The sequence below is a fragment of the Geotrypetes seraphini genome, chromosome 3, assembly GCF_902459505.1.
Source record: "Geotrypetes seraphini chromosome 3, aGeoSer1.1, whole genome shotgun sequence".
Lineage (NCBI taxonomy): Eukaryota > Metazoa > Chordata > Amphibia > Gymnophiona > Dermophiidae > Geotrypetes > Geotrypetes seraphini.
In genome coordinates this window covers 152,901,465-152,919,079 of record NC_047086.1, presented here as the reverse complement: position 1 = coordinate 152,919,079, position 17,615 = coordinate 152,901,465, and the positions used below count along the sequence as shown (strand labels likewise).

Below are 17,615 nucleotides of genomic sequence, written 5' to 3'. Positions count from 1 at the left end.
ACTAAAAAAATAAGGTTTCAAACTGGACCAAAATTACTCAGGGGAGATCTTTCCTCTAGATATAGTAAAAGATTTTGATTTCTTTATTTTAGTTTTTTTTGATAGCCAACTACTGGTAATGGTAAAATCAATAAATAAAGATCAGTCCAAATCAAAGAGAACCAGTAAATTCCCATCAGTTTGACATCTTTGTTTCTACTAAGTTGGAATGAGACAAAATTTTAGAAGCAAAGATGTCAGACTGATGGCCTTTTGCTTGGCTTCAAGAATAAGTATAAAAAGAAAACCCTGATTCTTGCAGAAAGCTAAGTAACTCTTTCACAACAGGATCATCTAGGTCAGGGGTGGGTAAACTTTTTGACTCCTGGGCCATAATGGTTCTTAAATTTGACAAAGGGGCTGGACCGGTCCCATCTCATCCCCGCGAGCTCAGACCTGTCCTGTGCCCACGAGCTCGGTCCCCTTCCCCATCCCCGCAAACCATCTGATCCCATCCACACAAGCCTCAAATAGTTTTATACTGAACTTATTTTATTAAAGTACAAAAAAAAAACAATATTCTATACAATTGTCATTTTATAAATCAAAGTTCTGGCTGCTGAACTAGAGAATGAGATATTCAGCAAGCAGGGTTTTGTTCATAAATGTTTATCAACATAACTAATATACTACTTTATCGTATAGCAAAAATAAAGAAAATAAATATAATTTTTTTTCTACCTTTGTTATCTGGTTTCTGCTTTCCTCATCTTCTCCTTATTCAATTCCTTCCATCCACTGTCTGCCTTCACTCTGCCTCTTCCATATGCTCTATTACCGTGCCTCTCCCTTCCATCTCTCCCTCCACCTCCCAACCCCAACCCCATTGGTTTGATGCCCATCTTCTTCCATCCGCTCCCCCCCATAGTCTGGCATCTCTCTCTTCCCCATTTCCCTTCAGCGTCTTTTCCCCACTCTCTCTTCAGCAGCGTCTTCTGCCCACTCTCTCTTCCCCAGTTCCCTTCAGCAGCATCTTCTCCCCTCTCTCTCTTCAGCAGCATCTTCTCCCCTCTCTCTCTTCAGCAGCGTCTTCTCCCCACTCTCTCTTCCCCAGTTCCCTTCAGCTGCGTCTTCTCCCCAGTTCCCTTCAGCTGCCCATTCTCTCTTCAGCTGCCCATGCTCTCTTCAGCAGTATCTTCTTCCTTCTCTCTTCAGCTGCGTCTTCTCTCTTCAGCTGCATCTTCTCCCCACTCTCTCTTCAGCAGCATCTTCTTCCCCAGTTCCCTTCAGCAGCGTCTTCTCCCCTCTCTCTCTTCCCCAGTTCCCTTCAGCAGCGTATTCTCCCCTCTCTCTCTTCCCCAGTTCCCTTCAGCAGCGTCTTTTCCCCACTCTCTCTTCAGCAGCATCTTCTCCCTCTCTCTCTATTCCCCAGTTCCCTTCAGTAGCGTCTTCTCCCCTCTCTCTCTTCCCCAGTTCCCTTCAGTAGCGTCTTCTCCCCACACTCTCTTCAGTAGCATCTTCTCCCCTCTTCCTACTGCAGTGTCTTCTCCCTCTCTCTCTATTCCCCAGTTCCCTTCAGTAGCGTCTTCTCCCCCCTCTCTCTTCAGCAGCATCTTCTCCCCTCTCTCACTTCCCCAGTTCAATGCAGCAGCGTCTTCTCCCCTCTCTCTTCAGCAGCGTCTTCTCCCCACTCTCTCTTCCCCAGTTCCATTTGATGTCTTTTCCTCTCCTCCACCCCTCCCCTCCAGCACCCTTCGCACTTCCTGCCCCTGATCGCGGGACCTGGATACATCAGTCAGGCGGCCAGCTGAGGCATCAAAACCTCCAGCCGCCCTCCGGCCCGAGATGTTTTATACGAGAGAGGCGGATCTTCAGGGAGCTGTTCCTGCAGCAGTTCCCAGTACCCGCATGACTTGGTCTGCTGCTGCACAACCCTTGCTCCATGCCCCTATCAGTTACGGTCACTATAACTGATAGGGACGTGGACCGAGGGTTGTGCAGCAGCAGACCAAGTCGTGTGGGTGCTGGGAGCTGCAGTGGCTCGGGCAGCTGCGGTCAGGCTCCCCAGGTAGCTCCAGGCTGTTCATATCCTCCTCCGAGCAGCTGGTGTTCTCCAGGCTCTCTGCCTCCGACTTGGGCCCTTCCAACACCAGCAACGCATTGCTGGTCTCCTCGACTGGACAAGGACATTCAACGGAGACCGGCAGCATGTCCTTCGGGCTCCGCAGCTCCAGGGCCCCCAACTGCAGTTCCAGGCTGGTCCGCGGGTTGCATCGGCTTGTCCACACCGGCCGCTCCCTGGTTGTTCGTTCCTAGTGCGCAGCGGTACGGCGATAGCAGCACAAATCTGCCCAGTTTTCAATCTTCAGGTTCTTCTACTACCTCTACCCAGCTCCAGTCAAGGCTTCACGGAAGGGAGGGAGGAAACTGAACAGGCCGGATATGGCCCACGGGCCGTAGTTTGCCCATGTCTGATCTAGGTCATCCAAGATTAAATTCATATCTCCAAGAATACAATTTTTTCTGTATAAAGTACAGATTGAGTTATAAAATCATATAATCTTTTTCGACGGGCAGTCCAGCTGCTATTTTATTCATTTATTTAATTTGATTTAATGTATAACCCGTCCTCCCTAAGGAGCCTAGAACAGGTTACATAGTAACATACAAAACAGCAAACAAGACACATAACAATTAACAAAAGGGAACAGAAGACTAAGGCCTTCTTTTACTAAGGTGCACTAAGCGTTTTAATGCACATTTAGCACACATTAAATCAATGCATGCACTAATTGCTAATGCGTCCATAGGATAACATGCACATGTTAGCGTTTAGCGCGTGTTTAGTGTGCGCTAATATTTGCCATGTGCTAAAAAGCATAGCGCACCTTAGTTAAAAAAGGGGATAAGGCAATAGGGTACTGTGAGGCGCATATAGTGGATTAGCAGACACTTTTGAGCCTGAAGCATGCACAGGGAGAGAGTCATTCAGACGTTCAAATACTTCAAAGGTATCTATTCCAGAGAAAGGAAAATGGTAAAACCAGGGGGCATAATTTGAGGTTGAGGAGTGGTAGATTCAAGAATAATGTTAGGAAATTCTTCTTTGCAGAGAGGGTGGTTGACGATAGATAAGATGGGCTGGAGTGAGCTTTGATGGAGATTCTACTAGATGGAACCTAAGCACACTACTGGGAAGGGCTCTGGGTTTCTGGCCCTGAGATATCAAAGAACATAAGAATTGCCGCTGCTGGGTCAGACCAGTGGTCCATCGTGCCCAGCAGTCCACTCACACGGCAGCCCTCTGGTCAAAGATCAGCGCCCTAACTGAGACTGGCCCTACCTGCGTACATTCCGGTTCAGCAGGAACTTGTCTAACTTCGTCTTGAATCCCTGGAGGGTGTTTTCCCCTATAACAGACTCCGGACCATTTAAACTAAATTAATTTATGGAGCATGTATGGTTGGGCAGACTGGATGGACCACTCGGGTCTTTATCTTCCGTCATTTACTGTTACTATGTTTGAGTCAGTTGGACATCTATTAAGAATACAGTGGTTTGGGAGTAATAGGCTGAATGCTAGCTTGTTCTGCATAGAAACATGAGACTGGTAACAGACTATTACAAAGTTGGTAATAAAGATCTTTAGGTAAATAACAGTTTCTACCCCAACATTTCTGCCTAGCTTTTATATTTTTTCTCCAAATTACAATTATATCAATTGATTGAAATTGGGAGGAACAGTCAATAAATTGATAAACCAGAAGAAACCTATGAAGACAAGAATTTTTAATGTTGTGAGAAGACAAAGTTATAATTGGACTGGTGTAGTATCTTCCAGTAACATTGCTCAAATAGTCTATGCCAATCCCTGAACAAAAGAGTAGGCAATAAAGTAGCCAGTGCATGTATTTTGTATCTGTGCATTTTAATGTTTTGTTTGTAGTATGCACAAATATTATGTATGACAACCCACAATTAATTCTCCACTTAAACAATTTGCTAAAATTACTGTCACTCCAGACACCTACTTCGGCGAAAGAAAAAGCCTTAGGTCATTGGGCGTCCAAATGACAGATGAAATTTAATGTCGACAAATGCAAAGTGATGCACATTGGGAAGTATAAAATGAGGCCCTCTTTTACTACGGTGTGCTAACCAATTAGCGCACGCTAATTGATTTAGCACGCGCTAAACACTAATGTGTGCATGTTAGTCTATTAATGCGTTAGCATATAGAGCGCACTAATTCAATTAGCACAAGCTAATTGGTTAGCGCACCTTAGTATAAGAGGGGGTAAATCACAGTTACTGGATGCTAGGGTCCACCTTGGGATTAGCACCCAAGAAAAGGATCTGAGTATCATCGTAGACAATACGATGAAACCTTCCACCCAATGTGTGGCTGCGGCCAAAAAAGCAAACAGGATGCTAGGAATTATTAAAAAAGGGATGGTTAACAAGACTAAGAATGTTACAATGCCCCTGTATCGCTCCATGGTGCGACCTCATCTTGAGTATTGCGTTCAATTTTGGTCTTCTTATCTCAAGAAAGATATAGCGGCACTAGAAAAGGTTCAAAGAAGAGCAACCAAGATGGTAAAGGGGCTGGAACTTCTCTCGTATGAGGAAAGACTAAAATGGTTAGGGCTCTTCAGCTTGGAAAAGAGACGGCTGAGGGGAGATATGATTGAAGTCTACAAAATCCTGAGTGGAGCAGAACGGGTACAAATGGATCGATTTTTCACTCTGTCAAAAATTACAAAGACTAGGGGGACACTCAATGAAGTTACAGGGAAATACTTTTAAAACCAATAGGAGGAAATTTTTTTTCACTCAGAGAATAGTTAAGGGCTGGAACGCTTTGACAGAGGATGTGGTAAGAACCGATAGCATAGCTGGTTTTAAGGAAGGTTTGGACAAGTTCCTGGAGGGAAAGTCCATAGTCTGTTATTGAGAAAGACATGGGAGAAGCCACTGCTTACCCTGGATCGGTAGCATGGAGTATTGCTACTCCTTGGGTTTTTGCCAGGGACTAGTAATCTAGATTGGCAACCGTGAGAACGGGCTACTGGGCTTGATGGACCATTGGTCTGACCCAGTAAGGGTCAGTATGTTCTTATGCTCTTATTATGAAATTAGCTCTACCATATTAGACATCATTGGCATAAAAAACTTTCACCTTTATAGTAAGCAAATATATAGGGGGGGTGAAACAAACCACAGACAAAACAGTGCATACAACTTGGGTCCTTCCAGTTCCTGCTGCAGTTTCATGTATGAGACCTTCAGGGCAATTGGACCTCCTTGGTTACTAGATCAACTGGTTGTATGGCACTAGATGCCCAAAGTCAGCAGTGGGAAAATGCCCATTCTTGAAAAATACGTCTAGAATTTTATTTATTTTTTTTTTTTCAAAAATCATCTATCTGGATGTCCAGGCTATTGTTCGTCCAGTCCACTTGTATGTCTATCTTTATACTACATTTTCGACCAAAATTTCATCCAAGTCTCAAATGCCCAGAACAAGACCATTTAGGCATGGGAGGGACCAATCTTGCCAACCAGACATGGCAACAGAGCAGAGGGGCACCTTACAGGGCACTGCTCTGAACTTCACAAAAAGGGTGCAAGATAAACATCTCACCAGAACTCCCTTATAGATTATGGCGAGCTCCCAAAACTTACTATACCCACCTGTCTATAACCCCAATAGCCCTTATGGCTGCAGGTGCCACCTATATGGCAGTAGAGTAGGGTTTGGGGGTTTTGGTGGGTGCACATGTTGCACTATAAGTATAGTGGTTAGAGTGGCTTATGGGCCTGGGTCCTCCTCTCTATGGTTCACTAGCCCACCCCCCAGGCTATCTACGATACCTCTGTGCAGCTCTGCTAGACTTTCCTATATCAGGCGCTGATGTTCTGGAGACAGGTATGTACATTTTTATTCTGATCTTTGTGGTGATGTGAGGGGGGTCAGTGACCACTGGAGGAGTGTGTATGGGCCTTTACTTTGTCTCTGCAGTGGTTATCTGGTCACTTTGGATACCTTTCTGGCATTTACCGGTATACCTGTTTTTACATCGTCTAACTCACAACATTTAACTTTTGTCCAGGATGTCTAGTAAAACCTTCAATTATCCCTTCAGGACGACTAAGTCTAGGTCGGCCCACAGCCCGCCCACACCACTCCTCCAGATACGCTATTTTAGCTCTGGGCGCAAAGCGGGATTCAGAGGCCTAAAAAATTCTGCGACACATCCAGAAAATTGGTTATTGATTATTGGCACTTGGACGACTTGGGCGTGTTTTCAGATGTGTTTAACTTTTGATTATAAGCCCCATATGCTATAATGCTATTGTTTTGGTTAAATAAAACTATTTAAATTGTTATTAAGGTAATGATTACCACATATACTTGCAAATAGGATGAGATTTTTGTGCCAAACAAATAGCCCAAAAATGGAGGTCTTGTCCTATATTCAGGTCATCCCCCAGTGACCACCCGACACCCTCTCAGGCTTGCTGCAGGCCTGCCATTAGGCCAGGACAGGAGGGATCCCTCCCATCTCTCGTCCCAGCCAATACTAACAATTACCTCCCCTTCCTCCTCCCTCCCTCCCTCCGTCGCACACCTTTTCCTTGGTGGTCCAGCGGTGTATCCCATGCTGAACCCCTCCTGCCAATCTCGCAGCCAGCAGCCAGCAACGCATCCAGGCCAGCATGCAGGAGCGAGCTTTTTGAGCTCCTGTGCCACTCCCTGAAAGGCTGCCGCCAGTTCTCGCAGGACTTGCAGCTTTTGCGGCAGCCATTCAGGGAGCGGCGCAGGGCCAGGCAGGAGCTTGAAAACCTCACTCTTGCTTGCTGGCCCGGGTGCACCGCTGGCTGCTGGCCACAAGATCGGCAGGAGGGGTTCAGCGTGGCATACACAGCTGGACCACCAGGGAAAAGGTAATGATGGAGGGAGGGAGGGAGGAGGAGGAGGGGGAGTAATTGTTAGTATCGGCTGGGATGGGAGGGATCCCTCCTGTCCCAACCTACCATTAGGCAACTAGAGGGGGAAGAGGGTACAGGGAAGGAAGGGGGGACAGGTTGCAGAGCCTGGCAGGGAGGGGGAACAGGGTGCAGAGCCTATCAGGGAGTGAGGGGGTGGCTGGGTTCAGAACCTGGCAGGGAAGGGGGTTGGGTTCAGAGGCTGGCAGGGAAGAGGGCTGAGTTCAGTGCCTGGTAGGGCAGGGAGGGAAGGTGGTTGGGTGCAGATCCTGGTAGGGAAGGGGATTGGGTGCAGAGCCTGGTACGGAAGGGGGCTGAGTGCAGAGCCTTCCAGGGCAGGGAGGGAAGGGGGCCGGGTGCAGAACCTGCAGGAGAGGGCATGAGGGAGGGGACACTAGGTGCAGATCCTGGCAGGGCATGACACTTGAATATTAAGCCCCCGTCTTATATTTGAGTCAACCATTTTTTTTTTCTCCTTTTGGGGGCAAAATAGGAATCTCAACTTATATTCGAGTATATATGATATTTTTTTTCCTTTCAATAAAGTACATCAAAAAGTTGTCCAAATATGAAAGATTAACTTATTAAACTGGAGATTGTTCACCTCACAATAATTTCATAAATATTTTTCTAAGCATTTCTAATAGAATATCCCAATCAGTAATTTTTTGATATAACTGTAAAACTAATCTGAAAAGTTATTTTTCAAAAAATGAAACCTTCATCTGGTTGTAAATATTAAGAATATACCAGCAAGAATAAGTCTTTCTGCAGAAAACCATGATTTAAATCAAATCTACTTTGATGGGAGCCTTGTATTCTTTATGATAATTTTTGCTTTACCTATGAAACTAGCAAAGGATTCTGTTATTTCTCTATTCCACCCATTCCCCACCTCTCTCATTTCTTCACCAATCCTCCTGTTCCCATCTTTCACATACTTCCTAGGCCCTATTTCATTCCTCTGTATTCATCCTCTCCTGTCTCATCTACCTTTTGTTTCTCATTCATCACCAACCCCAACTCCTACCTTGTCATTCATTCCCTCTCCACCACCAGTCTTTCTTTATGTCTTACCCTCTTTTCCAGGTTTCCATTCTCCTGTTTTACCCTTCCCCATTTTCACCTGTCCTCTTTTTTTTATCTCTCCCCCTCTCCATTTCCATCTGTCCATTACAACTCTTTCACAAACCAACCAGGTTTTTCAATCTCCCCTCCCCGTATTTCTACAATCAGTCTCATAGCCTTACACCCTTCGCCCAGTCAACTATTCACCATTACCCTCCTAATCCCTACTCAATTTCAATAATCCCCATGTCACCACACTTCCATACTAAGCAATCCTTGAAACTTTATTCAGAATCCTACCCACTCACACGTCCAATACCCAACCAACTTTAGAGTGGACAATCCTAGAGTCTCTACCTGAGTCTGAGTTCCTCCTCACCTACATCCCCATGACCCAAGTATCTGTCCTCTTGCTTCTTTCTCCTTCCCCATCATCTTTCACTCATCACTCTTGCAACTCCCCCATACTGCCTTCTCCTTATCCACCCATCTACTTTCTCCTCCTTAACAGAGAATCCATCCCTCTGCACTTCCTCCTGTGCATGCCCTTGCTTCTCATTCCCCCAGCGGCAACATCAACTTCAGTTCCCCTCCACCTCCCAACCCCAATATGTCTTCAGTTTCCCCCACACCCCATTTTCCCAGCATCACCTTTAATAACACCCTCCTACAATCTCCCATTCTCAGCATGCCTTCAATACCGCACTCCTCAGCATCAGTATTGATTGCAATACACTTCCTCCTCTATATTTTCAGTGATAGGGGAATAATAAGACAGCGAATACAGAAAAAACGCAAATAACTTTTTTCTGGGTGGGTGGGAGCGGGAGGGGGTATATCTTTTGCTTTGGTATTATTCCTGATGGTAATGATGGATGGGGGAGGGAATTTTTATCTTTTGTATAGATTCTGATTGTTTATAAGTGTTTATTTGATTATTATTATTTGTATGTAAATTGTATTGCACTTTTTGTTGGCATTAAAAACTAAATAAAGTTTTAAAAAAAATTGTGAATATGGTGAAACCACAAATAACAAAAAAGACCACACTCGCGATTTAAGTTGAAAACATTTATTGCACTTTTTGAATAACACAGTGCTGTGCATTAAACTTGGGTGAACCAATACATGTACTGCATGCAGAGCAGGAGGAGGAGAAAAAGAGGATAAGTGAGAACCAGGTCCCTCCTCAAGCAGTGGAAGTGGATCTTCAGTATGCGGTACAGGCGTAGGAGGAAGACAAAGAGACGAGGGGGATGCCTCTTCATGGGTGGAAGAGGTGGATGAAGAGGCAGTAACTCTAGGTATCTTTTGGACATGCATTATGATTTCCGTCTGGCTCTTCTGCTTCATCATTTCTTTATACAGTGGTACCTTGGATTACGAGCATAATCCGTTCCAGGAACATGCTCGTTATCCAAAATGCTCGTTTATCAAAGCGAGTTTCCCCATAGGAAATAATGGAAACTCGCTTTGGTAGATTCCCACCCTTCCCCCCCCCCCCCGAGGCCTGCAGCGCTGCTCCCCCCAAGAACCGGCATTGCTCCCCCCGAAGCCCCCCCCCCACGAACCGGCACCCTCCCCCCGCAATCCGCACACCCCCACCGCCATCGGGCACCCCCCCCCCCCGCTGCCACCACCGAGCACCCCCCCCCCCCCGCTGCAACCTGAGATCCCCCCAACCCACCCGAACCCTCTTCTTACTTTGCTGTAGCCTCCGCAGCGGCACCGGCACCAGCATGTCCTGTGCATGGTGCCAGTGCCTGAAGACCTGCTTCCTGTGCTGGGCCTTGAGAGTTCACGTTCAACATGAGAGTTCACATTCGACATGAACTCTCGGGCCTTGAGCATGCGCATATGCTCAAGGCCCAGCACAGGAAGCAGATCTTCAGGCACCGGCACCACGCACAGGACATGCTGGTACTGGTGCCGCTGCGGAGGCTACAGCAAAGTAAGAAGAGGGTTCGGGAGGGTTGGAGGAACCTCAGGTCGTGGCGGGGGGGGGTGCCCAATGGCAGCGGGGGGGGGGGGTGCCCGATGGCAGCGGGGGGGTGCGGATTGCGGGGGCGGAGGGTGCCGGTTCGCAGGGGGGTGCTCGCAAATCAAAGCGCGCTCGGTTTCCGAGGCGCCGATTTTGCGAATGTTTTGCTCGTCTTGCAAAACACTCGCAAACCGGTGCACTCGTAAACCGAGGTACCACTTATATATTTTTGTATGTAGAAATCACTGCTTCTGCTAACTCCTTCATCTTTAACACACATACCATGGATGAATCGATGTCATAGAAAAAGTCGATTGCACCATTGAACCTGCATATGTCCTCTGCAATATTATCCACTGTAAACCTGTCTTCTAGCACTTCTTCTTCTACTACTCCTTAGTTCTTTTGCTCTGGTGTCTAAGTCTTGAATATCCCCTATATCTTCAAAGCCTTCCCCACCCAACTGCTTTGCCAAGTCCATGATGTATTCCATAATTGAACAAGCTCTGTGATATTGATGGTGTTCTCATTCAGACCAAAGATTCTTCCAGCACAAGTTCACTGACTCTAGCTTGACAGCTTTCAATAATATTGATGGCATCGGCAATAGTGACGTCCTTCCATTTTTTCATGATGTTATCCATGTTTGGGCCTTCGCCCATCGCATGCACAATCCTCTCCAATGAATGCCTTGAATGTCCTAATTACCCCCTGGTCGAGAGGCTGGATGAGAGATGTTGTGTTGGGGGGGCATGTAAACAATCTCAACACCCTCAATGTGGAACTCATGTGGGACTGGGTGTCCAGGGGCATTGTCCAATATCAACAGAATCTTGAATTCCATTCCTTTATTGGCCAGGTATTTTCTTACTTCAGGCACAAAACACTGATGAAACCACTGTAGGAACAGTGCTCTGGTTGTTCAAGCCTTCTTGTTGTTTATCCAATAAACAGGCAGCTGGAACTTATCTTTTACCTTCAAGGCTCAGGAGTTGGCTGCTTTATAAATCAGTGTTGGCTTTATCATATGGCCTACTGAATTTGCACAAAGCAACATGGTTACTCTACCCCTTGCAGCCTTGAAACCTGGTGCTCACTTATCCTTTTAACATAAGAACATAAGCAATGCCTCCGCTGGGTCAGTCCTGAGGTCCATCGTGCCCAGCAGTCCGCTCATGCAGTGGCCCAACAGGTCCAGGACCTGTGCAGTAATCCTCTATTTATACCCTTCTATCCCCTTTTCCAGCAGGAAATTGTCCAGTCCTTTCATAAACCCCAGTACCGTACTCTGCCCTATTATTTTCTCTGGAAGCGCATTCCAGGTGTCCACCACATGTTGGGTAAAGAAGAACTTCCTAGCATTTGTTTTGAATCTGTCCCCTTTCAACTTTTCCGAATGTCCTCTTGTTCTTTTATTTTTTGAAAGTTTGAAGAATCTGTCCCTCTCTACTCTTTCTATGCCCTTCATGATCTTGTAAGTCTCTATCATATCCCCTCTAAGTCTCCTCTTCTCCAGGGAAAAGAGACCCAATTTCTCCAATCTCTCAGCATATGTAAGGTTTTCCATCCCTTTTATCAGACATGTCGCTCTCCTCTGAACCTTCTCGAGTAACGCCATATCCTTCTTAAGGTACGGCGACCAATATTGGACGCAGTATTCCAGATGCGGGCACACCATTGCCCGATACAACGGCAGGAAAATTTATTTTGTTCTGGTTGTAATACCCTTCTTGATTGTACCTAGCATTCTATTTGCTCTCTTAGCGGCCGCTGCGCACTGTGCCATCGGCTTCATTGTCATGTACACCATTACCCCCAAGTCCTTTTCTTGGGTACTCTCATTCAATAACATCCCTCCCATCGTATAGTTGTACCTCGGGTTTCTGCTTCCCACATGCAATACTTTACATTTCTCATCTGCCATCTCGTCGCCCATTCCCCTAGTTTGTTCAAGTCCTTTTGCAATTCTTCACAGTCCTCTTTAGTCCAAGCTCCACTAAATAGTTTGGTGTCGTCTGCAAATTTTATTATCTCACACTTCGTCCCTGTTTCTATATCATTTATGAATATATTAAATAGCAGCGGCCCGAGCTAATGAAAGTCCTCTGTGGCATTTTCTTCCAAAATAAAGCAGTTTCATTGGTATTGAATGCCTGTTCAGGATCATATCCCTTCTCTTCAATAATTTCCTTAAAGGTAACAGGGAACTCTAGCTGCCTCTTAGTTGGCAGATGCTGCTTCTCCTGCCACTCTCACTTTACACAGGCCATACCTGTGATGGAATTTATCAAACCACCCTTTACTGGCCAGAAAGTCAATAGATTGTGACAATCCTCTTTCTCTGTTCTTCAAGTTATCATACAAAGATTTTGCCTTTCCTCTTATCATCACAGAATCTACCGGAATTCTCTTCTTGTAGCAATCCTGCACCCACAGAAATGTTACAGCTTCCATACGAGAGAGATTGACATCTCTTCACACCTGCAGGAGTAGCTGATGCAACAGCTTCATGGATTGCTTTTTCATTCTTCTTTATGTACCTAACAGTAGACTCATTAATGCCATATTGCCGAGCAACAGCGGAGGATGACTTTACTCTCTGAAGCACATCCAATAATTCAACCTTTTCCTGTAAGGTTTTCACTTTTTTTCTCCTCTTGGGAGCATTTTCGGTAGCACCTGAAGTCTTGCGCTTTGTAGTCATAGCGGGAATCGGCGATTTTTCTAAGCAGTGCTTGGAATCAGCGATTATATCTGTAAACGGTGTGAATCAGCGAGTTCTGCGATGTAATGGGGGGGAGGAGCCAACAAGTGGAAAAACGCAAATAATTGAAACCACGAATATGAGGGAGAAGTGCACTATCCCTACATTCTCCCAGTGCTTCATTGTGCAGCATCAACTATCCCCTTTGTGCTTCTGCTGCTGTTGTGTGCTCTTCCTCCAGGGACAGTTAATTTTTGTTGGGTTTAGCACACCCAATAATTTGGAAATGTTGGGCTCTTATGCACAGGGGCACAGGCAGAGCTGGAGGAATGAGCACAAAGGTCTACGAGTTCCCTTCTCAGCTGTTAATGGAGTGCGGACTGCACAGCCAGTGTCTCTCAAGCCGGGGGAAAGGGTAAAACATGGACCTCACGGACCTCGCGGATCTAAAACTGCGCATCCTTAAAAATCTGAGGTCTGTGCCACTTGTAGTTTCTGGCTCTTACAGACCTCGATGACAATTTAGCTCTGACTGATCCGTCTCAGCATAGGGAGGGAAAAGTATTAGGATCCGTCAGCGCTAAAATGTCATAGAGGTCTGTCAGAGCAAAAGAGACTAGTGCTGGAGCGGCTCTAAACTGAATCCTTTAAACCGGTTTCCTGGTACAAGAAAATGTGAGATGGTTGTGCTTGCTATATCCCTATCCCACCCTGCCTATGGGGGTCTGCTTAAAACCTGACTTTCTTTCTGGCCGCTGTCCATTCTCATTCGTGTTTGTTTTCAGTAAATTTAAAAATCTGAGGTCAGCGCCACTTTTAGTCTCTGGCTCTGACAGACCTCTATGGCATTTTAGCGCTGAGGGATCCTAATACTTTTCCCTCCCTATGCTGAGACGGATCCATCAGGACTTGCGGTTTTAGATCCGTAAGGTCCGCATTTTACCCCTTCCCTCAAGCCGGCCTTGTCTGCAAACTGTGTTGAGGCTTCCTTCTCCCGAGCTTTTTTAATTGCGGCTGAGTGCTGTTTGATCTACGAAAACGTGAACCGCACCGCGCGGGAGGAGGAGGAAGCCTCTTCAAAAGAAGGGTGTACCACTACCCTGCCGAAACCTGCAGCAAGGCCTATGATCCCTTCACTTACAAAGCTCCTGGTCACCACGGGGTTTTAACTCGTGTCACATATTCAGGTGACCCAACACTGAGCTCACATTTTTCACATGTAACTGTCACACAGAGCACAGTTCACACCCAAAGCGTTCCACTACGGATTATGAAGTAATCTGGCGGATTGTCTCAAATATCCTCCGCTGGCTTAGGTTAGGGGGCAGGAGAGACCGAAGCCAGGCAGCGGGGGGAAAGAGGGCAGAACGCGCGCGCGCGCGCGTAGGAGCCCTTGTGCGTCTCGGGGGCGCCGCAGCTGTCACCAGCGAGAGTAACTGGAAACTCCCGCGGCTGGCGCGAGGCGTTCACGTAGCCAGGCACACCCTCGCCACTGGCTAGCGTCACGACGCCCGTGCGTGCCTTTTAAAAAACCTCTTGCGGGGAACCCGGGAGCTTGTTGCGCTCCGAACACGTTTCTTGGACTTTTCGTTGACAGGGACTGGAAGACACAGGGCAAGGAATTAATGTTTTTACTGCGAATCTATGCCAATCACATCACTGATTAGGAAATAAATAAAAATAAAGAGAGAGAGAGAGAGAAAGAAACAGCAAGACCCGCCCATGAAATATGACTGCAATTTGCTGATCGACGTTTGATAAAACAAAAATAATAAGTATAAGCTGGCTTCAGCCATGAGCTGTTTGGATGTTATGTACCAAGTGTATGGTCCTCCCCAATCTTACTTTGCAGCCGCTTATAGCCCATATCATCAGGTATGTGATTACATTTATTATAAGGGAGAAGGCAAGCTGAAGAGCTCTAGTCTGTAGTAATACTATAGCGGGATAACTAATTATGCTAAGTAACATGGCATTTGCTTCATGTAAGATGCTGGACGTAAAACAAATTGTTTCTTTTATCTTGAGGGGTGTTTTTCTGCTCGTCCTATTGCGTGGTATGAAAAGTGAAAAATATTTATCTGCAGAAATGGATATAGAAAAACATCTGCCGGAAAATAATAGAGCTTATGGCAACCAAATACTCATCTTTTTATGCAATGTTTTAACGTGTTAAATGGGTACGTCAAAAGAAACTTTAAATCAAAGATGTTCTTATTTTTCTAGTCTTTGCGATCACAGCGACTGCAAATACTTGAAAACTTACAGCTTTTCTGTAACAATATTAGTATGAACTGTAATGGACTGGCTTCCAGTTTGCCGGTATTCAATACATCGGAATACTTTCCTGTTAATGCCCTTATGATCTTAAATGGGTGCAGAGGGATGGGACTGTCAAGGAGGCGCTACTCCTTACTAGCTGGCAAAACAATAAACTAGAATTGGAAATAGACTGGTATCATTTAAATTAGTGCATATTTTTTAACATTTTATTTGGAGTCTTTCCAAGGCTGAATTTCTTTAAAAATATATATAATTTAAAAAAAAAATGTTTCTGGGTACTTTTTTGCATTAGGAAAATTTGAAACGAAATCAAATCTCGGTGAGTTGCCTATGCACCCTATAGAGAAGTTGGGAGGAAAAGTGAAAACACTATATCCTATGAGCTGTTATTCTCAACCTTTTCGAGGTTTTCCTAAGCCCCCCATCCCCTCTTTATGTGAACCCGATTCCTGGCATATTTTTGTTTTATGAAGCTCTAACTTTACTAAGGACTGCACCTGTTCGCTTGCCTCGTTTAAGCACTTTAGCAAGAGGGTTAAACGAAACACAAATCCCCAGCAGAGAACTCATGGCTGGATGTTAATTATAGTACGTAAAGAATATATAGTTACAGATTATTACTCTCCTTTTTCTGCAATAAGTTTTTTTTTTTTCACAAGATTCAGCTGTTCACATGAATGGCGGAAAATGTGGTATATAGTGGAGAGTCTAAAACTTCGTTAGTAATAATGATAAGTTCTCACGGAGTTATTATTTCACAGCAAAAAGGGGTGAGGTGGGGTGATGATATGAAACTCGAAGAGAGACATTTTCTTTTGTTTTTATGTGGCCTGTCGCTTTTTCTTTGGGCTACCAATTCCACTTTAGGAACTAATAATTAGAGAAAAGGGTATTACAAACCTTGACATGAAGGAGGAGATTAGATATAATTAAATTATCTGTATTTAGATCTCATAATTTTTTCCCCTTGGTTGATCATTGTCTGTGGTTAAGATGTGCCTGGGTGCTTCAGAAAATATACAGAGAAAGTTGGTTGCTTGTCCTGTCCTTTTCCTGTTACACTTTTATCCACTTTCTTCTCGTTTTCCAGATTGATTGCGTTTGCAAAATCTTTTACGTTGTATCCAAAACCAATCTGTGATTTTTGACGAAAAACTCTCGGGTGGCAGATGCAAACAGGTGCACACAGCTAAGAGCGACAAAACTGAGAGCGCCTACTCAAATTCAAAGGGCCCCCGACAAATAAAAAGTGTTCATGGAAATAATCCAGAGTTGATTTTGTTGCTGATTTCCATGCAGATCTTATACCCGATTTGAAACCATGTTTATATAATGTAAAATGTAAAATCATATTGCTAGTAAAATTCAGATGAAAGAATTGTAAATGTATGAGGATGCTGAAAAGTTCTCAGCCCAGCCAAGGATAGAAGGATGGTGAATTTGGTTTAATCAATGATCTCAAACAATGTAAAAAAAACAAATAAACCAAAACACACACACACACAATTTCCTTTCTGCAAATTGGCACTTAACGAAATAACACTCTTTTCAGCTACAGTGGCAAAATAAGGCTCAGAATTTAGGAAGTTGGTTGGTTAGGCTGAAAACTTTTCAGCACTCCCTTGTATTTCATGTAATCAGAAAAGTCATCAGATTCATAAAGATAGCCCAAAGAAGATTGCTTTTAATTATATAAAATAAATTACGTTCATGAATTTCAAACCAGCCGTTGAAGGAAGAAAATCACAGAATTTGAATACAGTTGTCCTGTTTTCCAAAGCTTTTCTTCATCACAACAGGGAAAAAGAGTTTCTGAAAAGCTTCAATAGGTTTTTTTTGTTGTTGTTTTGGTTTATTCCCCATCCCCCACCCCCCCGTTGAAACTGCAAATTTTCTTGTCAAAAAAAAAGTTGGTCTTCCTGGGGGATGGAGGGACAATGACTTTGTTTTCTGAATATAATGCAATGTGATGAGTGAATGGTGTGGGTTAGATAGCTGATTCTTGTCTTTCAAGTTACTGCCAACTTGCCCCTTCTTGTACCCAGCCTCAGCCTCTCAACTCACAAAGTTAAAATTTCTAAACATTCCCTGTAGAGAAAAATGGGGGATGGAACTGTTCATACCAATGAGAGAGACTTCCATTCTGGAAATCATCCTTTCCGAGTCAGTACTTCTTCTCTTACCCCCTCTTCTACAAAGCCGCACTAGCGTATGCCATGCGGTAACAGCCCCTTAAGCCCATTGAGATTTAGGCCTTGTTTTACTAAGGTGCGCAAACTGATTAGCGCGCACTAATCGAATTAGCACGCTCTAACAGCTAACGTGTCCATAGACTAGCATGCATGTGTTAGCATTTAGCGTACGCTAATTCGATTAGTGCACCTCAGTAAAACAGAGGGTTAGAGGGCTTCGGGGCTGTTGCCGCACGGTTTTGTAGAAAGTGTTCACCTGCATTTTGTGTACATTCGACTTATAGCATGATGCCACAGTGCAAATAGGACATCCAAAGTGGTATGTTATTGTCTGGACACCAAATGAACTCTACCTCCACTGAATGGATTTTAACTTTTGCTTTTATGAGTTTCCAAATGAGCAAAAACCACATCT

The 17,615-nt window shown here is 44.8% G+C and overlaps 1 protein-coding gene across 4 annotated transcripts in view; it reads left to right on the top strand.

Moving 5' to 3' along the window:
- Positions 1 to 14,259: 14,259 nt before the first annotated feature.
- The window catches only part of VGLL2 (vestigial like family member 2), an 81,764-nt gene continuing 78,408 nt past the window's right edge, over positions 14,260 to 17,615 (top strand). For all 4 annotated transcript variants that reach the window (XM_033935923.1, XM_033935924.1, XM_033935922.1 and 1 more), the window contains exon 1: positions 14,260 to 14,600. In XM_033935923.1, the coding sequence (XP_033791814.1) occupies positions 14,520 to 14,600 (81 nt within the window). In that variant the 5' untranslated portion in view covers positions 14,260 to 14,519. The remainder of the gene's footprint in view (positions 14,601 to 17,615) is intronic.